Below are 25,740 nucleotides of genomic sequence, written 5' to 3'. Positions count from 1 at the left end.
GCCCACAATCCCCAGCGTTTCTCCTCACTAATCCCAGCAGAGACACCCTAACCTCTCGCTCCTGCCCCGGCCCACAATCCCCGGCGCTTCTCCTCAGTAATCCCAGCAGAGACACCCTAACCTCTCACTCCTGCCCCGGCCCACAATCCCCAGCGTTTCTCCACACTAATCCCAGCAGAGACACCCTAACCTCTCGCTCCTGCCCCGGCCCACAATCCCCGGTGTTTCTCCACAATAATCCCAGCAGAGACACCCTAACCTCTCTCTCCTGCCCCGGCCCACAATCCCCGGCGTTTCTCCTCACTAATCCCAGCAGAGACACCCTAACCTCTCACTCCTGCCCCGGCCCACAATCCCCAGCGTTTCTCCTCACTAATCCCAGCAGAGACACCCTAACCTCTCGCTCCTGCCCCGGCCCACAATCCCCAGCGTTTCTCCACACTAATCCCAGCAGAGACACCCTAACCTCTCGCTCCTGCCCCGGCCCACAATCCCCGGCGTTTCTCCACAATAATCCCAGCAGAGACGCCCTAACCTCTCTCTCCTGCCCCGGCCCACAATCCCCGGCGTTTCTCCTCACTAATCCCAGCAGAGACGCCCTAACCTCTCACTCCTGCCCCAGCCCACAATCCCCAGCGTTTCTCCTCACTAATCCCAGCAGAGACGCCCTAACCTCTCTCTCCAGCCCCGGCCCACAAACCCCAGCGTTTCTCTTCACACTAATCCCAGCAGAGACACCCTAACCTCTCGCTCCTGCCCCGGCCCACAATCCCCGGCGTTTCTCCTTACACTAATCCCAGCAGAGACACCCTAACCTCTCGCTCCTGCCCCGGCCCACAATCCCCGGCGTTTCTTTACACTAATCCCATCAGAGACACTCTGGCCTCTCGCTCCTGCCCCGGCCCACAATCCCCGGCGTTTCTCCTCACTAATCCCTGCAGAGACATCCTAACCTCTCGCTCCTGCCCCGGCCCACAATCCCCAGCGTTTCTCCTCACTAATCCCAGCAGAGACATCCTAACCTCTCGCTCCTGCCCCAGCCCACAATCCCCAGCGTTTCTCCTCACTAATCCCAGCAGAGACATCTTAACCTCTCGCTCCTGCCCCGGCCCACAATCCCCGGCATTTCTCCTCACACTAATCCCAGCAGAGACACCCTAACCTCTCACTCCTGCCCCGGCCCACAATCCCCGGCGTTTCTCCTCACTAATCCCAGCAGAGACACCCTAACCTCTCATTCCTGCCCCGGCCCACAATCCCCGGCGTTTCTCCTCACACTAATCCCAGCAGAGACACTCTGACCTCTGGCTCCTGCCCCGGCCCACAATCCCCAGCGTTTCTCCTCACACTAATCCCAGCAGAGACACTCTGACCTCTCTCTCCAGCCCCGGCCCACAATTCCCAGCGTTTCTCCTCACACTAATCCCAGCAGAGACACTCTGACCTCTCGCTCCTGCCCCAGCCCACAATCCCCGGCATTTCTCCACACACTAATCCCAGCAGAGACACCCCAACCTCTCACTCCTGCCCCGGGCCACAATCCCCGGCGTTTCTCCACACTAATCCCAGCAGAGACACTCTGACCTCTCGCTCCAGCCCCGGCCCACAATCCCCAGCGTTTCTCCTCACTAATCCCAGCAGAGACACCCTAACCTCTCGCTCCTGCCCCGGCCCACAATCCCCAGCGTTTCTCCACACTAATCCCAGCAGAGACACCCTAACCTCTCACTCCAGCCCCGGCCCACAATCCCCAGCGTTTCTCCACACTAATCCCAGCAGAGACACTAACCTCTCTCTCCTGCCCCGGCCCACAATCCCCGGCGTTTCTCCACACTAATCCCAGCAGAGACACCCCAACCTCTCACTCCTGCCCCGGCCCACAATCTCCGGCGTTTCTCCTCACTAATCCCACCAGAGACACCCTAACCTCTCGCTCCTGCCCCGGCCCACAATCCCCGGCGTTTCTCCACACTAATCCCAGCAGAGACACTAACCTCTCACTCCTGCCCCGGCCCACAATCCCCGGCGTTTCTCCTCACTAATCCCAGCAGAGACACCCTAACCTCTCACTCCTGCCCCGGCCCACAATCCCCGGCGTTTCTCCTCACTAATCCCAGCAGAGACACCCTGACCTCTCACTCCTGCCCCGGCCCACAATCCCCGGCGTTTCTCCTCACTAATCCCAGCAGAGACACCCTGACCTCTCACTCCTGCCCCGGCCCACAATCCCCGGCGTTTCTCCTTACACTAATCCCAGCAGAGACACCCTAACCTCTCACTCCTGCCCCGGCCCACAATCCCCGGCGTTTCTCCTCGCTAATCTCAGCAGAGACACCCTAACCTCTCACTCCTGCCCCGGCCCACAATCCCCGGAGTTTCTCCTCACACTAATCCCAGCAGAGACACCCTAACCTCTCGCTCCTGCCCCTACCCACAATCCCCGGAGTTTCTCCTCACTAATCCCAGCGGAGACACCCTAATCTCTCACTCCAGTCCCAGCCCACAATCCCCGGCGTTTCTCCTCACTAATCTCAGCAGAGACACCCTAACCTCTCGCTCCTGCCCCGGCCCACAATCCCCGGCGTTTCCCTGCACAGGTGATGAGGGATCAGGTTCCACATCCCCCTGCGGACCACCCGATCCCCCTCGCTCCTCAACGCCTTCAAATTAAGGACTATAGAGTTACAGGAAAGGGTGGACATCGGAGAGAACTTTGGCTCAAGGCATAATTCCTGCTAATTACACAGCACAAAACAGATCTGTTCAGAAAATCAGGCCTGCTCAGAGAATGCTGAATATTTTACTCAATATTCACTGCCGTAAATCAGTTCTTCAGGGGTTTTTTTTGTGTAAAACTTGGACATTTGTAAACACACAACTCCTAAATTCACATACTAAATTTATTTATTGCATTTATAAAGCTCCAACATATTACACAACACTGACTTAAAGCAAACCTGAACTTATAAAAAATAAATAAATTATGATATCACGAATTGTACGTGTAGTACGGATAATGGATAGAACATTAGGAGCAAAGAAAAGAGCCTAGTTTTTATTATGTTATATAACTTTTTTTTTATAAATTTGCATCATTCTGTCACAGTTGCAGTTTTAAAGCCACACTCTTTCTTTCAAAGGACAACTAAAGAGAGAGTGATATGGAGGCGGTCATATGCATTTCCTTTTAAACAATACCAGTTGCCTGGTTGTCCTGCTGATCTATTTGGCTACAATAGTGTCTGAATCACATCAGAAACAAGCATGCAGCTAATCTTGCCAGATATGACAATAATGCCAGAAGCACCTGATCTGCTGCATGCTTGTTCAGGGGCTATGGCTAATAGTATTAGAGGCAGAGGATTAGCAGGGCTGCCAGGCAACTGGTATTGCTTAAAAGGAAATAAACATGGCAGCCTCCATATACGTCTCACTACAGTTGTTCTTTAAGCTATAAAAAAAAAAAATCAGAAATAATGACCCTTTGAACTTTCCTGCAGTAAAACCTTATCTGAAGCTCTCTCTCTCTGCTGCTGAAACCATAAAAATAACCATAAAAGTGCGTATCCCGAATAATGTGCCGCATCCTTCTATGTCACTACAGGGCCTCTTTAATACCCCTTCATGCCAAAGTAACTAAACTTTCTCTGACTTTTTATTATAAATTGGAGATCAGAATTTCACCGGTGGAGGTAAACAAAAAAGCAGACGTCTCTGGAGATGTTCTAATACGACCCACCTAATAGCAGACCACTACCTTCTAACAGCTGACAGAGGTTTTAAAAACCCACTTGTATTTTCCAGCCTAGATTGATAACACCTGGAAAGGGCTGCGCTTCTGGCAGCGGAAGGGTTAAGTGTCGTGTCTTCAGGGGAGGAGGGGGGAGCTGCATTAGGGTATATCAGCGGAGCAGAACAAGATGGAAGACAGCGATGATGTGAGGCCCTGAGGCGTCTCTCTGCTCAGTCACCCGCGAGACACTCTCCTCTCCATTATGCGGATATTTTGACTTTGCACATCAGCCAGGACTGTCAGCCCTGCAGCCGAGGCAGCTCTGGGCTTGTCTGTGATGGAGGATGGGCGTGTGCTCACCTCCTGGGACCAAACGCAACAGTCAGCGGGCGAAACGCCAGGACTGCGCTGAGCTGAGTAATACGGCCTCCCCCCCACCGACACGACATGTGATGTATGGGGGGGGGGGCTGCGTCACTGATACTCACCAAAACTGAACAGCCGACAGGAGGGCTGCGTGAGAGCCAAGTGCAGGCCAATGGAAAAATCTCCACCCAATGTTAGGTACACACCATGCAAATTTACTGTCAGATTGTTTCCAACATGTCTGTTTTAATTTTCGATCGTTTTTCCAATTGATTTTCCGTTCACTTCTATGGAAAATCGATCAGAAGATCAATCAGAAACCAGATCGGACTTGTTTGAAATAATTAATCTGACAGTAAATCTGTCAGAAAATTGCATTGTGCATAGCATTAAGGTGGCGGCACACGCAATACAATAAAATGATCCAATTTTACAGCAATTCAATAAAATGATAAATTGTACAGAAAAATCGAGCTTTCTTTCTTATTCGTTCAAGGAAACGGATAAAATTTCATGATTGTTTTTTTCTTCTTTGATATAAAGGTGGCCACTAACGATCCAATTTCTAGCGAAAAATCATTTAAGCGATTGGATAATCCTGATTGGAAGAAAAATCGTTCACTACACCATCAACGAACCAATCTTTGCTTCTTATCTATCACAACCGACAAAAAAAATCAATTCAAATTTTGGTTTGACCAAGATCCAATCGGACGATTATTTTTAAATCGTTTGTAACCGATTGTGCCCATCAATGGAGATTATTTACAAAAAATCAGATCAGAATGTCTGATTGCTCAAATGATTTTTCGCTAGAAATTGGATTGTTGTGGCCATCTTTAGTCGATAGGGAGTAGCAGAATTTTCTGATTAATCTTTATGAAAATTGAATGCGGGAGTTTTCAACCATTTATTTTCACAATTGGGGAAAAATTGAACACGTGTGTGGCACATTGGTCAGATTGTTCAAATGTTACAATCAGAAAAATAGATTTTAATTCTTGAATTGAAAAGAAATATAAATATTATATGATGTGCGGTTGAGAATTGTACCGTGTTGGCCATCAGTAAAAGCAAGCAGTAAATATAATGTAAATGTTAATGGTATCATCCTGATTCAAAACCTCTTGATAAAAGTCAAAGTCTACTTTTCTTTAAAAATAAGAATTCTCTTCGGTTAAGCCAGCTGGTCAACTCATGCAAGGTGAATGTGTCTGAAGAGGACTAGGGAAAGAGGCTGGCTGATCTACAACTGCAAGGACAGTAGTGTTATCTTTAAAGGGAACCTGAAACGAGTAAAATGATTTAAAATAAACACGTGATGTACCTGCAAATTAATGTGACATACTTACCTTGCTGTCAGTTCCTCTCAGAAGCTTACTATTTTCTTCTATCAACGACTCCTAGTTTTGACAAGATTTTGTCAGAACTGAAATATCAGTTTGTCAGTTATATATCAGTTGCTGTCAGTTATAACTGAAAAGACAACTGATGTGCAAGGTAATGTCCATGTTTCTCTATGGCTGAAGTGGGTGATATTACAGCGTGCTGACTAGGTGCTAATCAAGTGGGCAATATTACAGTTTAACCTCCCTAGCGGTAATCCTGAGCTACGCTCAGGCTAGCCACTGAGAGCTCTATGCAGAGTATAGCGCGCAGCGGGCATTTTTACTCACCTCCCGGGGGATCCAGACATCGGTAGACGTTCTCCTTCCTGTCCTCGGAGGCTCTGAATCACTCTGGTGAGATCGCCGTCACTGATCTCACCACAGAGTTACACCGCCACATGGAGAATGGACGTAAAATTGCAGCACTGGAGCCCAGGGAGGAGAGAACAGCGGCTGCTGCAGGCATTCTGGCGGCATGATTTTTTCCCTGATTTTAGAGTCTGAAGCATTTTTTAAAAGACCCTACAATCCGGAAATAATCATACCGCCAGGGGGCTTAACAGTGTGCTGACCAGGAAGCTGTTGTGGGGTAATGGCCATTTTCAAAATGGAGGACAGAGAATACCACTGATCACAGTGGACAAGCAGGAGGCAGCAGAGGAGGAAGTGGTTGAGGAGTAGACTACACAGGAGGTAAGTATGACCTGTGTATGGTTATTTTGACTTTTTATTTTCACTCCAGGTTTGCTTTAAACACTGATATACATTTATACACATGCCGGGGCTCTCCCTGACACAGGGGAACATAATCTCACCTCTGGATGCCTCCAGCCACTCTTGCTTGACGCTGTAGCGCACTTGGGCTTTAGGGTGGCTCTCGGGCAGGTTGCACGCGATCACTGCCGTGTTCCCTTCATCCACCTCGATCACGTGCTGTGTGTCTGATTTGAAGTCTTGCAGATCTGTTGGGAGACAGGATCAGTTACATTTCTATATTTCACAGACAAAGGATGCCGGCGTGATCACACTTAGAATCGGTTTAGGTACAGACACCGACATCCGAAGCGGTGGGACCCCAAATACCTCTTGACGGAGGGTACAAGTTTTATACCCGCCCTAAACACCGCCAGAGGAATACAGGGGAGAATTTAAACAAGTCATACTATCAGGCTTATTCATAAATACGGTATATGGTGATCCTAAAGAGATCACTGACCCGGGAAGTTGAAATCATAACTTCATGCTTTATAGGCAGAGGCAGTACCTCTGGACATTCGCAGCTGGCTTTATTATGCCGCTAACATAACGGAATTCCAGAGGTACTCATCACAATAGGCAAGCGGTTTCACTTCACTGGGGTGTTTTCTCGCCTTTGTTAAAAACGTGGACATTAAAAAGGACAAGAAAATTCGGCATCGCAGTGGAAACGCAGTGTACCTCCAATGCCCATAAAAAATGCACACAGCTGTGCACTGGCATCACACACACACAATGCGAATTGGAGACTTGGCACAATACGCCGCACCTCTGCTGTACCTTGGGTAATGTGCCCATTGCGGCGTCAGGGAAGGCCCCTTCCATTTCATATTAGGTTGTCTCGGAGCCAAAATCTTTTACACTGTTATTCTAAAAGAAAAAGTTTAAACAGTCACATTTTACAACCGTCGAACCCCTGTAGACGTTCCTGCGCCCAAGCTGACGGCGCCGAGGCAGTTAAATCCGCGAGGAAGGCCCCCTTGTACGCTCGAATGGAAAAATCAAGTTAAGATAGATCTGGTTTTGTGATTTGACACCTGGCCCCAGCCTGCATGCTGGTACTTTTGAGAAATCCATTAGGAGCTGTTTTTCTGCTAGCTCCGGCGTTCGCATTCCAAGCCAGCCTCCATCAATCACGGGCCTGTTGCTGCTCCTGCCGCCCCTGTGGAGGCCTCACTGCATCTCACACTCATTTTTTCTGTCATTACTGGCCCCGGACCCGAAATCACAGTCTCCCCTTTTTCCCGTCACTGCTCCCCCTTCCCTCCTTCCCTGGCAGGCCAAGTCCTGTCTCTGGCTTCAGAAGTTTTGGAGGCCTGGGCCAAAGGCGGAGAGAGAGAGAGAGTGCAGATTCGCAGCGATTCCTGGCAGGCGCGCCGGGCTGCGTTCCCTGGTGGAACGTTCGCTCCAGACACACATTGCTCCATGACCTGAGAGATGTAAAAACTATTTCTGCTTCTCATTACGCTAAAGAGGAGAAAAAAAATAAATCAAAAGCTCTTTTTATAAAAAGGAGATGAAATGAACATGTACTCAGTCACAAGTCCCCTTTTCCTTTTATTTACTTTATCCTAACGTAAGCTGCAACCAATTTATTAGGGGGGCTCCTGGCAGCGCCGACCGCCAATCGTGGGTAAATGATGGAAAAAATTGAGAGTTATTAAAGTCATTATTACGCTGTTGTTTTTTTTAATTCATAGTTTGTAAGTGAGTCACACAGAACGGGGACGTGCAATTTGTGGTAATTAAAATGAAATTCTGCTTTTTGTACAAGACGAAAAGTAGCACAGAGGCGCCAAAAGTATAAAAACAGTTGTTAAAAACTTTAAAAATGCTTAGGAGGCAGTGGTGGACTTACCTCCTGCAAGCAGACTCAAGAGACTGTCTTATTCAAAAATATAAAGTGTTTATTTGGTATACTCCAGGGGGTTCGCAACACGTTTCACAGGCTTATACAAACACAAAGAGAGGAATCTTGCGCTCCTGTTCCTAGGTGACCAATCAGAGATGAACTCCTCTTATGGTGTCGTGCACTGCGACGCTCCGTGGTAGGGTAACTTGGCAAAACAATCAAGAAGAATCTGACGAAGGCGCAGAGCGCCGAAACGCGTCATGACGTCACACGCCCGCTGAACACCAGCCACGCCCACCTCACAGCGAGACGGTGCCCAGACGATCGGGACTCGCACTGCTGGGCACAGCGCGACATCCTCCTCTGTTGAGATAAGCGGTTGGCTGTCCGCTGACAAGCGTTTACACAACTTGTGTTTGTGAGTATAACTTTTATATTTTTAATAAATTACCTTTTATGACTAATGCACTATGGTGCGCTCCATTTCTTCTTGATTGTTTCACAGGCTTATACCTGCTTCCTCAGGCAAGACAATCAGAGCATACAACAGCAAATGGACACACCTGGCGCCTCAGTGACTTTTGCTGTTGTGTGCTCCTATTGTCTATTGCCTGAGGAAGCAGGTATAAGCCTGTGAAACGCGTTGCGAACCCCCTGGAGTATACCAAATAAACACTTTATATTTTTGAATGAGAGTCTCTTGAGTCTGCATGCAGGAGGTAAGTCCACCACTGCTTCCTAAGCATTTTTAAAGTTTTTAACAACTGTTTTTATACTTTTGGCGCCTCTGTGCTACTTTTCGTCATATATATATATATATATATCCACCCCTGGTGGAGGGGGATACCCCGTGCTTTCTACTTCTACAGAGAGCGACTTCTTATTCCTGAGTGAGGACAGGACAATCTCCCCACCTGCCTATACAGTGGTTGTCTGGAGGTAACCCTGCCTTGTGAGTATAAAATTGTACTCTTTCATTCAACCAATTTTAATACCTACTACACTATATTGGGCTCTCGGTTTCTCTTTTACATATGCTTTTTGTACAAGTTTTTTTTTTTGTCTTTTGGATATTTTGCCAATTTTCCAAGCATGTTCCTTAGTTCAAACTGAACTCTTGTTTCATCAGAACACCGTAGAGGCCTCTTTGTTGCGACAAAAAGACTAAAATAAAAAAATGACTTTAGTTAAATAATTTTTTTTAACCTCTTGCCGACCGCGTCACGCTGATGGGCGTGGGCGCAGCGGCAGCCCCAGGACCGTCTAACGCCGATTGACGTAAAGTTCTGGGGCCAGCTAGTGCAGGAGATCGCGCGCACGCGCATCTCCTGCTTGGGGGGCGGAGCTCCACCCCGCCTTCAGTCTCCGAGCGGGACTGCGTGATCGCCGTCTATTTGCATGTACAGCGCTGCGATCGGCAGCAGCTCTGTACTGGGGACAGCCGTGTCACACGGCTGCCCCCCTGGGGAACAAGAGAGCGATCGGCTCTCATAGGCAGAAGCCTATGACAGCCGATCGCCGTAATTGGCTGGCTGTAGTGAGGGAGGGAGGGAGGGAATACAATTAAAGAAACAGGGTTTTCTATAAAAATAAAAAAAAAATAAAAAAAACACAAACGATAACATTTATTAAAAAAAAACAAAACAACAACATGGGGGGAGTGATCAGACCCCACCAACAGAGAGCTCTGTCGGTGGGGAGAAAAGGGGGGGGGGGAATCACTCGTGTGCTATGTTATGCGGCCCTGCAGCTTGGCCTTAAAGCTGTAGTGGCCTATTTTACTAAAAATGGCCTGGTCACTAGGGGGTTTAGCCCTGCAGTCCTCAAGAGGTTAAACTATTTATACATCTGCACTTTATGACTGCAGAACAGGTTCCTTTCTGGGAGATTGTTTGCAAGTCACACTTGTCTGTAAGTTGAGCCCTTTGTTACACATGGTGACATCTGATTTATATAGGTCCCTGTGTAATTCAGTTTTTCTCCTGCATTTTCTCCCAGGAGAAATTTTCACACCTTGTCAATAAAATGCCCTTTAAACAGCCAGCAAGCAAGAAAAATACTCAAACATCTCTAAAACACCCTGAAATCTCGGCAGCCTCGACAGACACAACTAATTTGTAAACACAGGATGGTAACCCTATGTCTTCCATGAAAGCAGGAAGTAGACACACTGCAGATTTATTGCAGGAGTTCTGTAAGCAGTAACAAAGAAATGTTTTTTTTAGAGGTCATTTTGCTGTTGCTTATTTTCTACAGCAGAGAGGACCGCTTTAAAAGTTACTGCAAAGAAAGGATGAACATTTATCTCCTAGGAGACAAAAGTTAATTGCATAAAGGCCATAGTATAACCTATGTTTTTGGTTGTTTTCTATGTAGAACAGTGTATACAATACTGCAGCATTTAATAAAAAAAAAATATATATAAAAACAGTATTGTACATAGAGACAACTTTGTATCTCAGACATGTTGTAATTCAAATTGTTTGTAGGTAGGGGACTGTCTGTAATATGTAGAAAAAAAAACAAAAACAAAAAAATTGGAGTGGTGTGACTACAAGTCCCATCATGCTCTCCTGCCCTGCACCATGTGATACACCAGGCAGCATGTTGGCCCAGTCCCACCTCTCCACACGGCGGTAGCTGAGGGGATGGTGAGGAAGTTTAAGCGGTTATTAAACAAGGTTCAGCTCAGGACTGTCTACACGCGGGGCTGTGATGTGGTATTATTCCTGGAAACAGGCTGGCCGCATTAAACCCGAACCCATCAGAGTACAACACCAACAGGGAGAAAGGGGAGAAATGCACCAATAAACAGACGATGGAAAAACTGTATAGCATGGCAGCAAAACTTGTCCGACAAACACGGAATGGACGCTGGATCGGCAATACACTCTCTTACAATATCAGAACCGCAGCGATGCAAAAGGACAGACTCGCTTTCCGTGTGGCTAGGCTGATAGCGGATAGCCTACTATTTAGCAGCCAATTTATTTAGAGGCTTGCAACTTCTCCAAGGCCAATTTAATTTAGCACTTTTGTTTTTTATTTCTTATTTGTTACATTTCCTTGCTACTAATTAGTACTGCTGTAATATGTATTTGTGGCCACTTGTCACTAGGGGGCAGTGTGAGACAATAACAGAAGAATTCTGCTTTCAGTTCTATATTTATCTGCTAGTAGAGAGACATCAAAACATTCCAAGAATTTACAGCACGACGAGTTCTGCCGACTGAGGTCAAAAGCAGCACACTTATCGCAAACCCGATAATTAAGCTGCTTATGGGTTAATAGAATTGTTTTCATTAATCCTGAAATGTCAAGGACTGTCCTCTCTCTTCCTGCGTGACCCGAATTCCTGTTTCTGTATTTTGCATCTCTAAATTCTTTCTTTTCTCAACAGTTCTATTTACTTTTCATTGAGTCTGATATCTCCACAGAGACGGCATTCTGATAATTAAGTCATGAACAGGGCTTTGTAAACAGGTAAACAGTAAGTAAGGAGGGGGGGAGGGGATTGCAGAGGATCGGGGAGTGCTCGGTCCAGTTCTGCATCAGATTGAGCCTAGCTGAGTTTCAGCAGGATCCTGAAATGGCGATTGCGAGTGACGGAAAATGATTCTTCTATACGCTCTATTTTCCTCGCGGTGGAGGAGGACGGGGGTGGAGGAGGCTGGAGTCTGTCTGCACACTTCACATAAAGGAAATCGGTTTTGCAGGTCTGTTCATGGTGAATCAATCACGGTTATTACTTAAAGAAAGTCAATGTTTTGCAGGTGGTTGGAACACTTACGTTTTGGCAACAGAGATGTTATTCTTTTATGAAGTTCATCTGTGTTCCAAAGGCCCATATAGAGAACAGCCAGCCAATCACGTCACTTCCAAAACTGCTTTTTTATGTCACTCTGACATACTCCACAGCTCTGACTGGCGAATGCCACACCACGGACCTCCCCAGAGGAGCTGACACTCTACTGCCCCATGCCAAGGACCTCCCCAAAGGAGCTGGCACTACTGCCCCACGCCAAGGACCTCCCCAGAGGAGCTGACACTCTACTGCCCCCCCTGCCAAGGACCTCCCCAGAGGAGCTGACACTCTACTGGCTAGAAAAGTTTAGCCAATAACAATTTGTGAAGGACAGCACATTTTTTTCCCCACAGGCATTAACATCAATTGTTATTCTCATTACATGCTCAACCCACTGAAATTTCAGAGTTCCCTTTAAAAGCAAGAAATCTGTAAAGTTGTCAGATTGCAATACCAGGGTTCACCAAGAGGTTGCACAGCCACCAAAAGTCATGTTTGCAAGTCCTGGTGAAAGATCACAGTTGTGGGTGGAGAGATTCTCTGCACCGTCACTCATACAATGTCCCGGCAAGCCATTAGATTGTAAGCTCTGCAGGATAGAGACTACCTCGGGCGGACCAGTAAATGGAGACTAAACGGCAGAAAAAAAACACTGTTCTTACAGGCAGACAGTTCAGTATAAACTTTTCCATCAACACTCCAAACTTTCCAAAGTAATGAAAAGAGGAGAAATAACCCGGCTTACATGGGTGAGAGTGAAAAATGGGGCTTTAATCATGGCGCAGGAATTTAGGAACTTTCACCCGCTGCTTCTTCAATCAAGCGAGGAGGGAAAACGCAGCTCCGTCCAAACGTCTCATCTTTCGCTTCCAAACTTTTTTATTTTAATAGCACGTCTGAGGGAGGAAAGCAATCCCAGATGAGACTCTTAGCAGATGAAAAGGACTTTAGAGAGAGAAAAGAAAACTGTAAAGAAAGGGGTTTATTCCAGGCGAGCGCAGCCCTTTCTGCGTTTCTTCTTCGCACCGCCGTTTGCTGCTAACGAAACCTCAATGGCGGCTTTCAGGCCGGGAATTAAACACGTCTTTGTGGAGGCAGAAAGCTTGGGGACAACTGATTTATCCGAGCTGACAGGTTTTCAGCCATGTTTGTCCGCCTTATGGGGCGACTTCGCTTCCATTGAGAAGATACATTCCTCAATGAGAAGGGAAAATTCCTCAATACGATGTGAGGGTTTCGTCAACCTATTCTCATAACCTTCTGTACCTCTGTACAGAGTCTGCAGTGCCTTCTGCTCAGAACAGAGGGTATCTGTGAATGATCAGTTCCGGCGGGTGTCGGAAAAGCAAAGCGTATCACTTCCGGGTGGTGGGTGGTGCCATGCAGATACTGAAAAACAAGATCATGCTCCCCAAGGGGTACTTCCTTATTGGTCATAAACAACAAAATTCTAATGTTCAAATTTCCACTGGCTATGGAAGGAAAATAAATTCAGCCTATCAAAGCCAGCTGTTGCTGATTGCAGTTAGTGGGCGCTGGAGGTATTTTTCTAAATATTAAACTGAAATTTGAAAAGTTAATTAGTACTTTGTCAGCTACGTGCAGATTTTTTTGTCTTGTTCTATTTTGTTGGAATTGGTAAGTGCCACAATAGGCAATCTATAATCACATGACCAGTCCATTGAGGCAAAACATCATAAAAATCCTGTCCCCCCCCCCCCCCCCCTTCCACCATTCATACCTCTGCCTGGGTGCCCTGTATTGACTGTAACCTTCTACACAATCTGACAGTAATCTTAATCCCCTCTGTCCGATCCTTAAAGGACAACTGAAGGGAGAGGAAACTGGAGGCTGCCATATTTATCCCCTTTAAACAATACCAGTTGCCTGGCAGTCCTGCTGATCTTTCATGCATCCGTAGTGGCTGAATCACACACTTGAAACAAGCATGCTGTTAATGCAGTAAAAGTAAAGTCAAACATCTGATCTGCATGCTTGTTCAGGGTCTATGGCTTAGAGAGGCAGAGGATCAGCAGGACAGCCAGGCAATGTGTATTGTTTAAAAGCAAATACATAGTCCATATCACTCTCACTTCATCTGTCCTCTAACACTATCCTTAACGTAATTTCTGTCACAAATGCTAACCTTCCCCCATTTCTGCATCTCAGACTCTCAGAGCTGCACACTTAGCAGAGAGTTTAGTCTGAGCCCTGCCCCTTCTGAGCCAGGCAACAGCTCCTCCCATCTAGCCTGCTGTTATCCCATTCAGCTGTGCTGCTTCAGTCCACACAACCTAGTTGTTTTTACCAAAGGTGATATTTAGCTACGGAAGACTGCTTTCATGTTAAAAAAGGTAACATTGTAGGACTCAGATGATGCATCTGCTCCTGGAGACAAGATTTAAGTTGTTCTGTTTTTCTTCGCTGCCTTGTAATCGTGAGTTTGCCCTCGCAGAAACCGCCGTGTGCGTTGCGATCAGCCCCTTCTCCGGGAACGCGATCCAGGAGGGGAAAGGCGCAGCCCTAGTGGTTTCCAGATGTGCGGTAATTGGAGTACCTCAATCTCACATCCATCCAGGGCGTCCTAATCAACCTATATTACTCCCCACGGCGATCTAATCTCATCGCATCTCATTGTTGGCGAGTCGTGTTTCCAGGCTACGGGCAGTTCACCTCCTGGTGGTCCGCCCCGCGGATAAACTCATTCCCTGATAACCGAGTTATCCAATATGATAAGAAAACAAAACGCATTGCTGTAGGCTGGATAATAAGCAACACATTCTGCTTGTACTCAAGCCAGCCACACAGATGTACGACACATCTAATCAATCTTCATGAATATAGGTGCGTACGCCCGTACGGGGACTGGCGGGCCCGAGTGATCGAGGCTCAGTTCCTCGGGGGCGAATGATCGAGACCTCCACAGTGACTGAACAGACAGCTAGCCTGTCGGCTAGGGGACTGTCTGTAAAGCCTTATCCACAAACTATCAACTGAGGATTGTTCAGTCAGAGCACCTGATCTAAGTATAGAATAAAAGTATTGGAGGATCAGCGGGACTGCCAGGCAACTGATATTGTTTAAAAGGAAATACATTTTTCAGGTTCCGTGTGTCGAGCTTCCTTTGAATGAAACCCGAGGTGTGAGACCTATGGAAGCTGCCATATGTATTTCCTTTTAGGCTGGTTTCACACCAGGACGTTGCGTTTTAGGGGACGTTATGGTCGCATAACGTGCCCCTAACGCAACGCCTGGTGCTCCCTGCTTTGGACGTCAGAGTGAGCCGCGTTGTGCAGCTCACTCTGGCGTCCGTGATGCCGTGATGCGTACTCTTGTGCGCATGCGGCATCACGTGGTCCCGCCGGCCAATCGCTGCACAGAGCGGCCGCTCCAGGAAGTAAACACTGCACGTCACTGAGTGCAGTGAATATTAATTAGCCATGTGCCTGGCCGCTCTCCGCTCCTCCCCAACGTTACTGAGCATGTGCAAGCAGTCTAACGCGGCTCTGCCGCTTACAAAGCACTGCATGCAGTATGTTATATTATGGCGCAGCGTTACACTGTAACGCAACGTGGGCACTGTGAGCAGCCCATTGATTTTTCATTGCTGTGCGGTGGGGTGCGTTACAGGCTGCTCTACCGTGCGCCTGTAACGTCCCACTGTGAAAGCAGCCTTAAACAATAGCAGTTGCCTGGCCATCCTGCTGATCGTTCTGGTCAGTAGGGTCTACATCACACACCTGAAACAAGCATACACATAATCTTATGCAGGAGAACAGAGGCGCCGAAAGGATAAAAGGAAGCTAAATGAGCTTAAAAAACAAATTCTTGGTAAATAGAGGAGGTAGTGGTGGACTTACCTCCTCCATGTAGACACACAACGACTGTAGTAAAGACAGTCAATATATTTTATTTATGAACTCCAAATATGCAACGCGTTTCGCACGTTTGATCCCACTTCATCAGGCAATAACAACGGAGCAATAGCATATGTGGTCAGTAGAAGAGCCAGGCACCACCTACAGATAATCTTGTCAGATTTGTCATAGACATCTCATCTGCATGCTTGTTCAGGGTTTATGGCTTAAAACACTAGAGGCAGAGGATCAGCAGGGCAGCCAGGCAATGTGCATTATTTAAAAGGAAATAAGTATGTCAGCCTTCATGTGTCTGTCACCTCACGCTCCCTTTAAATAAATTAAGTTTCAAAACACTGCTATAACAGTGGCATTTCTACAAGCTGGTCTACTTTCTCTATCATCGCAATTTAGTTGTATATTCACAAAAGGCAAACAGGCTTCAACCGAGGAGACGATCAGGGGGAGGGGCTAAATCAGCGTTGTGCGGCCGTCTCGAGAGCGCCGCGGCGGGGGCAGGAAATTACTTTAATGGGGGGATAATGAAAATGAACCTGCTGAGGTCATTACAGGGAGGCGGCTAATTGTAAAAAATGTTAGCGTTTTACTGGTAATAAAAGATCAGTGTTCCTAATGATGTATCTGCGTCTGCGGCGGATCCCCTGATTGCTGCAATTATCCCCCCGCCGGACGATTTCCCTGACTTTCCGGGACCCCAGAACAAACCCTGCTTGTCAGTACTCAGAGGCTGCCAGCAGCAGAGCAGAGACAATTATAATAATACTATCATTAATAGTGGACTTAAAAGAGAAAAAATTACAGAAATTAGTTTACAAAAAAAATAAAAATCTCAAATTAAACTTTTGTGCAACACAAGTCTTATTAGATGCTATTAAAATTGATTGTTCCGGTTAACTCTATCCTAACAGAGCAAAACCAACAGTACTAAACCCATATAACACTTTTTTTTTGCAGCCATGACAGATTTGTTAAAGGACAGCTGAAGTGAGAGGTATACGGAGGCTGCCATATTTATTTCCTTTTAAGCAATACCAGTTGCCTGGCTGCCCTGCTGACCTATTTGGCTGCAGTAGTGTCTGAATCACACCAGAAACAATCACGCAGCTAATCTTGTCAAGTCTGACAATGTCAGAAACACCTGATCTGCTGCATGCTTGTTCAGGGGCTATGGCTAATAGTATCAGAGGCAGAGGAGCAGCATGCTGATGCGCGCACATCTCCGCTTGGTAGGCGGAGCTCCGCCTTCAGCCTCCCGTCTAATTAGCTCGTACAGCGCTGCGTTCCACGGCAGCGCTGTGCTGGTGACAGACGTGTGATACGGCTGTTCCCCTGGGAGACACTGCAGTGATCGGCTGCCATAGGCTGAAGTCTATGACAGCTGATCACGCTGATTGGCTGGCTCTGGGATGGAGGGAGGGATGGGTAATTTTTTTTTTTTTTAAATGACACATTTTATTAGAAAAACAAACATAAATATTGATATAAAAAAAAATAAACATTGGGATAGCGATCAGACCCCACCAGCAGAAAGCTCTGTTGGTGGGGAGAAAAGGGGGGGGGAAATCACTTGTGTGCTGTGTTGTGCGGCCCTGCAGCTTGGCCTTAAAGTGTACCCGAGGTGACATGTGACATGATGAGATAAACATGTGTATATACAGTACTAAACATATTAATAACCAGGGAGTTTTACTTGTTTTATTTTGCTGCCTGAAATAGTTAATTTTTAAGGCTGGAAATGACAGCTTCTGTCTTGTCAGGAGCTTGTCAGGAATATAGTAAACATCACTGATAAGCAAATTACAGCCATAAAAGTTTTTTGTAACAAAATACATTTTCTACATATTTCTGAGAGCAGATGGAGAACGAAAGGGTTAATATAATTCATGTATTTTCATTTAGGGACACTTAATAGACTGCAACTGAGCAGAGACAACAAAACATTCAATCGACTTTCTAAATGTTTAAATATAAAATAAAATCCTGGGATGTCTTAAAAAGTCATTTTTAGGAGTAGGAGGATAAATATAATTGTTTATCTCATCAGTTTATTTTCACCTCGGGTTCACTTTAACACTGTGGTCCTCAAATAGTTAAAGTGAAGCTGAACTCTTGCACAGGGCAGCAGGAAAACAAAGAGAAATGCACCCTGTATGTAGTTAGAGAGCTTAGCCTGTCTAATTCCCCTCATCAAGTGTAATTTGATTTCTCAGCTGTGTCAGCTGGCTGTCTCGACAGAGCAGCTGATTTGTAAACACAGGGTGTTAACCCTATGTCTGTTTCCATGAAAGCAGGAAATAGACACACTGTACATTTATTGCAGGATTTGTATCAGCTGTAACAAAGATGTGTTTTCTTTTTCTTTAAAGGTTATTATGCTGTTGCTTAAGTTCTGAGTTCAGGTCCGCTTTGAGATAGGTACGGTGGCAACAGACAGCGATTGTACGCAGAGGAACAGCCTGATTAACGTTACAGGAATGTCCCCGTCTGGGCCAAACGGCAAGACGAGATGGGCGAGGGAGTCGAATCTCACCTGGAAATGCTAATCAGTCCTGTAAGGCAGGGTGGGTCCGCCAGCGGCAGCCAGAAAATGAAATGAACTGTCTGTATTCCTTACATCGAGGATCGCTGCAATGTTGTTGAAGTGCTGTGTGCCCAGATAACAGCAGAGCAGCACAAGGCACCCTAGGCAGATGCCTGGGGCATAGTAGGTGTTAAGGGGACCGTCTGCCACCTTTTCGGACCCCTCTCCTGCCCCAGCTAACTAGAAACATTATCATGAGCCATAGGCTCCCGAGACAGGTACATACTGCACTTTCAGACCACCATTGACCCGAGGAAGAAGCTTATAGCAGTAAAACGCATTGTCTAGTGAAAAAATAAAGTTCCTATTTTTGAAACTTAAAGTGAGTCCTTCTTCAAGGTAGGACTATCCTTTTATAGCTGTGTATACACCACTGGGCGCCTTCTATTCACCTAAAGCGAGGCTTCCATATTTATTTTACTTTTAGGCAATACAAGTTGCCTGGCTAAACTGCCGATCTCTTTAGCTGCAGTAGTGTCTGAATCACAAACCTGAAACCAAGCATGCAGTTAATGTAGTCTGACTTCAGTCAGAGCACCTGATCTGCATGCTTGTTGAGGGGCTGTGGCTAAAAGTATTAGAGACACAGGATCAGCAGGAGAGTCAGGCAACTGGTATTATTTTAAATGGAAAATCTACATCCTTCTCAGTTTAGGTTTCCTTTAAGCACCGGAGACCACTGGTACCAAATACCGGGGTTTGCCGACGCCACGCCGCACGGAATTGCCGCTGTTGCTGGTCACCTCAGCCCACCTCCTCTGCCATCTCTATGATGCCAGAGCTCTGTGAGCCGGTCAAGTCCACGATGTCCGGAGTGTACTGCGTAGGTGCAGAACTATTGCACCGGCGGGGACCCCGGGCCGGCAGCTAAGAGCGGAGCTGTGGTGTGGGACATTGGCTGCAAGGGGCTGGAGGAAGCCCCAGGTAAGTAGATTTTTTTATTATTTGCTCGGACATTCCCTTTAGGCAAGCGAGACAGTAATTTGTCCAAGGCATTATTTGGGACTTCAGAGCCCCCCTTTAATAAAACTTTTCCTATATTCTCCGCAGTCTGGCGGAGGTGGGAGATATCGGGAAGGGCCGATGTTTTGGATTTGATGACAAAGTTCAGGAAATGAAAGAGATTTTGAGTCTCCAGGAGGAATTTTCTCCAGTTAATCCGTCACATTGACGCTGAGCCCCCCAACTCCCCCCCCCCCCCCCCACTGGACCCCGCCTCCTGCAGACACGAAGGAGAGATGGAGAAAAACGAAAACACTCTGCAGTTAAAGGGGACGACCAGCATCCCCCCAATTCGGAAACTTGAATTTTGCGTGGAGGCTGAATTTGTCCACCTCAGCCCGGTTATGAAATGTGGGAGATCGAAGTGCTCTTAGGCCCCTTTCACACTACAGCGTTTTGCCGCGATTTTGGCAAAACGCTAAAACGCTTTAAAAGCGCTAGCGTAATGAAAACAAGAAACGAAAACGCGCCGCCTGCACCATTTTCAGGCGATTTCCCGGCAATCGCGTTTCAGTGCTATAGAAGCGCTGAACGTGACCGCACCAAAATCGGCGCACTGTTCAGTGATTTTTCCGCGTGAAATTGAGGAAAAAAAATCACTCCTGCAAAACTTTTGCCGGCGTTTTGAAAACGCAGGTGTGAATAGAGCCTTATTTTGTCCCGGCACCAACTTGCATAGAATTTGCATTAAACTTGCATGCAAGCTGAAACAACTAAGGTGCACATACATCTACCGATTTTGCATCCTGATTCACCATCTGATTCGATAATTGTATCGAATCGGATAAAAATCGGTGCGGCAACAAACATGCCTGAAATCAGTCGAATGTGTCGATTGGACATGCTGGAAAGATCTAGGTCAAAAGTGCGTCATCGAGGTTGCGGTCCGTAATGGTGTTCGATAACAGTGTAGTGTAAGATCTCACCTGTCCCGCTGCTTCATCCGCTGTCACCCCCACCAGGCGTGTAACATCGCCACGCAGGGTACGCCCCCTTGTGGTGCACGTGGTTCCACCCATGTGGTGGCACTCAAGGGTGAAAGCAGAGGAGTCAATGCAAGGAGTAACAGGTGAGATTTGCATGGGCACCGGGGGTCACTATAACATTTAGGGGGGGGGGCAGCCAGGCAGGCAGTGGAGGAGGCATCGCTAGAATGATTCCTAATAGATTTCTTACTGAAATCTCTCGGGGAATGGCCTGTGGTATATGGGCAGGCAACAGATCCCTCTCTCATCAGATTCGATGTGCCTCTTGGCCGATGTTTGGGCAGTGGTACCTTTAGCATCTCATGGAAACTCTCTAGTGACGAGGAGTCTGGAGTGGATGACAGGCAGATACACTTGGGTCACATGGTGGGTAGCAGTTGGCGCTCTCGCCTTGCAGCGCAGAGTCCACAGTTTGAATCCCAGCCATCTATCTGCATGGAGTTTGTATGTCCTCCCTGTGTCTGTGTGGGTTTTCCCCTGGCACTCTGGTTTCCTCCCACATCGCAAAAACATACAGATAAGTCAATTGGCTCACCCCCTAAATTGGCTCTAGACTAAGATACATACACTACACGATACAAACATAGACATGCCTATAGTAGGATTAGATTGTTAAGTGACAAGACAATATACTCTGTACAGCGCTGCGGAAGATATTGGCAGGGCCAGTTCTCTCATGAAGCAAGGTGAAACATTTGCATCAGGTGGCAGAGGTTACAGGGGCAGCATGTTTGTACTGTGTTTACACTAACCACATGCAGTCAGAGTAGAAGGAGAAGCGAGAGGAGAGCGAGGTGAAGAGGTCATCATTGGGAAAAAGCAGCTTGTTGTGCTGTGTGAGGAGTCTAACAGTGAGTGAGGAGGCAGGAGGCAGGAGAGCATCATTGGGGATAAGCAGCTTGTTGTGCAGTGTGAGGAGTCTGGCAGTGAGTGAGGAGGGGGTAGGCAGGAGAGCATCATTGGGGAAAAGCAGCTTGTTGCGCTGTGTGAGGAGTCTGGCAGTGAGTGAGGAGGGGGGAGGCAGGAGAGCAGCAGTATTTCATTTGACTTGCACAGCAGAAGGGAGGAAGTGACACTGCTGTCCTGACTGAGGAGGAATGGAGTGCCTGAGCAGTTTGTTTGTCACATATTCACAGCCAGTGTGCTATTGTGTTGAGCTGCAGCATGTCATGTGAGAACATTAAATAAAGCAGAGTATATTGTCGGGGGGAAGGGGTGCATCCTCACAAGTTTGCCTCGGGCAGCAAAAAGCCTAGAACCGGCCCTGGATGTTGGCGCTATATAAATACTAAATAATAATGTACATAACTTGGTAATGAACAGCTATAGTTTTTGCAGCGCCATGTGACATGTAAAGTGCTAATCTTACTGGAATCCTTATGTTACATCTGTAGAGTGACTCTGTACTTTACATCAATCTGAATCATCATTTTATTGTCATCCCCCCAAGATATTGGCCAGACTTTGTTACACAAGAGGACCTGTTGCGTCTCACCCACGTCTCTGGAACAATGGCCCCTCTGTTTGGGGCTAGGGGGACGCTCTGGCCGTTCGCGTTGCTTGAGATTCTCGTTAGCGGCGCTACAAGCCCCTGATTGAAAACACACGTAGGAGAAGCGGCCCCCTCTCCTCCTCAGGGGAACCGTCCAGCAGCGCAATCCTGCATTAACATTACAGGCTGCATTCCAGTCGTGGCGCAGAACCTGCCCAGCGGGAGGAAGGCCAGCATAACTGAGAAATATCCTATTTACATTGGACTCTACCTTAAGCAAATTCATCTCCATTAAGGGCTCAGGGGAGCGGGGGACCTAGAACCCGATAGGTGAGCAGGCTGACGGGCCCGGCAGGGGAGGCGGAGGGAAGAATGGCTCTTTGTCTTCCCCTCAGACTCAGGTTCTTGTGTGTCGGCCTCTGTGCCAGGCCCAGCGCAAAGAAAAACAGCGCGCGAGTCATTACGGGCGACCTCGGCGCAGACAATACGCAGGAGGCAGCGGCCTTCAAGCGCCACGGCTCCCCCATTATAACGCGGCCTTGTTTGTTGAAGAGAACCACATGTACGCCCGTGACGCTGAGCGACAGTAAAGCTACATACTCTCCTTGCGACGTAGGACGATGGATCCAGCGTCGTCTCTAGGGTTGCCACCTCATCCCTTTAAATACCGTCACATCTAAGTTATACAGGTTCTGGGGCTACTTATACATAATCAGTGCCTAAACTGAATCTACTTAGCCACAAAGTATGTATAATTCATATGTGCCAGTACTTGAAGGAATGAAGTGGCAACCCGGTCACGTCTCCCTGACAATGAGCAATCTCCGTTCAATCATCTGGCCGGCGAGTATGCATGATGTCACGCAACGGGCGCAAACGACACTTTAAGCGATTGCGGTACTTTGCATTGGGGATCTTAAAGATCAAATCCACTGTAACAGTCACCGCATGACACTAAACAATGTTTGCAAAAATGTGTGCCTTCACCCACGTCGCTAGATCACGGAAACAACCGCTTATCGCTCAAAAGATAGCCAGTCGTTGGAAAATTGTCAGAAAAATCGCAAGGTGGGTACAGGCAGAGGTGTAACAATAGTCCCTGCAAGGGATGCAGCTGCAGGGGGGCCCAGAAGCCACAGGGGGCCCCATCCTGAAAGACTGACAACTAAGGGCATGGAGAGAAAAAAACTTTCTGCTCTCTGCACAATTGTTCTAATGACTGCATCTGCTCAGCCACTGATAAGGAATTATACAAAGTTTTGTAGGCAAAGATTTGTAGGCAGTCCCTATTATAGCAGTGTCTTGTGTACAGTGCTGCTCGACTTCCTGCCTCTCTATCCCTCCTCCAGAGCTGTGTACTGTAGTAATGCTTGAGGAGTCTGGGCATGGAGAGAAAAAGCTTTCCATTCTCTGCAAAATTGTTCTAATGAGAGAGTGAGTGAGTGAGTGAGTGAGTGTGGGTGTGTGTGTGGGGGTGTGTGTTGGCGGGAGGGGGCCCCATCAAACTTTTTGCAGTGGGGCCCAGTGATTTCTAGTTAAGCCCCTGGTACAGGTACGTAGCTTCGGATGTGGCGAGCTAATCTGTATAACGCAATGGTTACAGACCCTGTATACAGCGCTACAGAGTATGTCAGAGCTCTGGAATTGCATTATAATAACATTGCACTACTGTAGTTGGAGGTGAAGTGACATGATGATAAACCTAGGTACGTATAATACTACCCCTGTTAAGAAGTTCCGTTCTGTTTTCCAGTACAGCTAGAGTTGAAAAAAAAACTTTAGTTGTTATCTATGAAAAAGAGCTTGTTGAATTCATTCTGGTTTTCTGAAAAGTAAATAGAGGCTAAAACAGCTGAGAAGCAGAGAGAATAATTCTAATGAGGCTTAAAGGGAAATTGAAGTGAGAGGTATATGAAGGCTACCATGTTTATTTTATTTTGTATAATAGCCATAGACCCTAAACAAGAATGCAGATCAGATGATTCTGACAAAGATCTGATAAGGTTAGCTCCATGCTGGTTTCAGGTGTGTGATCCAAATATTACTGCTGCCAAATAGATCAGCAGGACTGCCAGAAAATGTGCATTGTTTAAAAGGAAATAAATATGGCAGCCTCCATCCATTTCCCTATCCCTTCAGGTTCCCCTTAAGTCCCTTTTGGCTTTCCAGTACAACAAGAGTTAAAAAACTTGAGACTTCTCTGTGCAAAAGAGCTTGGGGAATTCAGTCTGGTTTCCTGAAAAGTAAACAAGGGGCTAAAACAGCTGAGAAACAGTGAGATCAGAATTCTAATAATGTTCAAGTGCAGGAAAGTTCAAAAGGTCATTACCTCTCGTTTTCTTTCAGCTTAAAGCTGGGCATACACAATTTGATTTAGGTTTGATCGATGTTCAGATCAGCAGGCAGCAGCTCTGATGTACAGAGTATGCTGTATGTGTACAGAGTATGCTATATGTATACAGAATGCTTTCACTGACATGTTTGTGAATAGCCAGCTAGGGGGGTGACATCTCTGTAGAGAGGCGGGGCCAGTTAGGTGTTAGGCGTATTATTACACATGATAGGTGTGCTTATCCCTTAATCTCCCCTAAGTAAGCTCTTCTCACTGTTGTGTATGACTCAGTACCGGAGCTGTATAAACTTATAACAACTACACAGAACAAGCGCAGCTGAATGTAATCCCCGAAGCTTTCAACTTCCTCGTCCCAGGTGAAAAGATGACAATTGGTGATGAGATCGGAATCCTGATAATATATGGAACCCCGTACTGAGCATTTTTCAATTGTATTGCAAAAACAGTTACTGTACTTATTCAGCAGGAGACCTTGGGCAGGACTCCCAAACACTGCTACTGCCTATAGAGTGCCCCCTAGTGGCTGCAGCTCTGGCATTTTGATTCTGCCAGGAGAAAAGTGCAATATAAATGTTCTGTGTCTTCTCTTGTCTAGTTTTTTCAGTGTAAAAGTCTAACGGTGGCCACTAACAACCCAATCTTCTCATCCAATCATACCATTTTTAGAGGTGGCCACTAACAATACAATTTGCTGAACGATCGTTTATGATAGAATTATTCGTATGAACGCTCTGGAAATTATCGTTTGGCACCACTAATGGACAAAAATCTCCTAAACAATCCGATCAGATAGACAGGATCGAGCCGAAAATCAGATCGATTTCATTAATCTGATTGGGGAAAAAAAATCATCAAGTAATAATTAAATAGTGTACGGCCATCTTAAAGGGAACCCGAGGTGAGAGTGATATGGAGGCTGACATATTTATTTCCTTTTAAACAATGCCAGTTGCCTGGCAGTCCTCCTGATCCTGTGTCTATAATGCCTAATACACACGGTACGATTTTCCGTGCGATAGATGGATCAGATAGATAAAATCCGTCACGTCCGATATTGCTCCCGATCGTTTCTGCGCTCAATTTCTCATAGCGGTGAATGGAAAAAGATAATAAAAAACGAATGAAGACGAGAATCGAGCGCAAAATCGAGTGTGGAATCGTGCCGAAAAACCGATCGGGTCGTAAAATTGCACGAAAAAACGTAACGTGTGTACCCAGCATAATACATTTAGCCACAGATCCTGAACAAGCATATGCAGATCAGGTACTCTGACTCAGCTGACTCAGATTAGCCATATGCTTGTTCCAGGGTTTTGACTCCGACACTACGTATGCCAGAAAATCAGCAGGGCTGCCAGGTAACTGGCATTGTTTACAAGGAAATAAATATGGCAGCCCCCATATCCCTTTCGGCTTCGGGTTCTCTTTAATGCTGGGAATACACGGTTCGTTTTTGAGCCATTTAGATGTCTCGATAGATAATTTCCGACACGTCCGATCTCCCGCCCGATCGTTTCCACGCTCGATTTGTGATAGAAGTGAATGGAA

The 25,740-nt window shown here is 46.7% G+C and overlaps 1 protein-coding gene across 9 annotated transcripts in view; it reads right to left on the bottom strand.

The window, feature by feature from the left end:
• Positions 1-25,740, bottom strand: part of BOC (BOC cell adhesion associated, oncogene regulated) — a 194,365-nt gene that overhangs the window by 25,358 nt on the left and 143,267 nt on the right. For all 9 annotated transcript variants that reach the window (XM_068270898.1, XM_068270899.1, XM_068270897.1 and 6 more), the window contains one exon: positions 6,303-6,449. In XM_068270898.1, the coding sequence (XP_068126999.1) occupies positions 6,303-6,449 (147 nt within the window). The remainder of the gene's footprint in view (positions 1-6,302; positions 6,450-25,740) is intronic.

Source organism: Hyperolius riggenbachi, chromosome 2, assembly GCF_040937935.1.
Source record: "Hyperolius riggenbachi isolate aHypRig1 chromosome 2, aHypRig1.pri, whole genome shotgun sequence".
In the NCBI taxonomy this organism is placed as follows: Eukaryota; Metazoa; Chordata; class Amphibia; order Anura; family Hyperoliidae; genus Hyperolius; species Hyperolius riggenbachi.
Note: the sequence above shows the minus strand (reverse complement) of the source record. Positions and strands in the feature narration are given on the sequence as shown.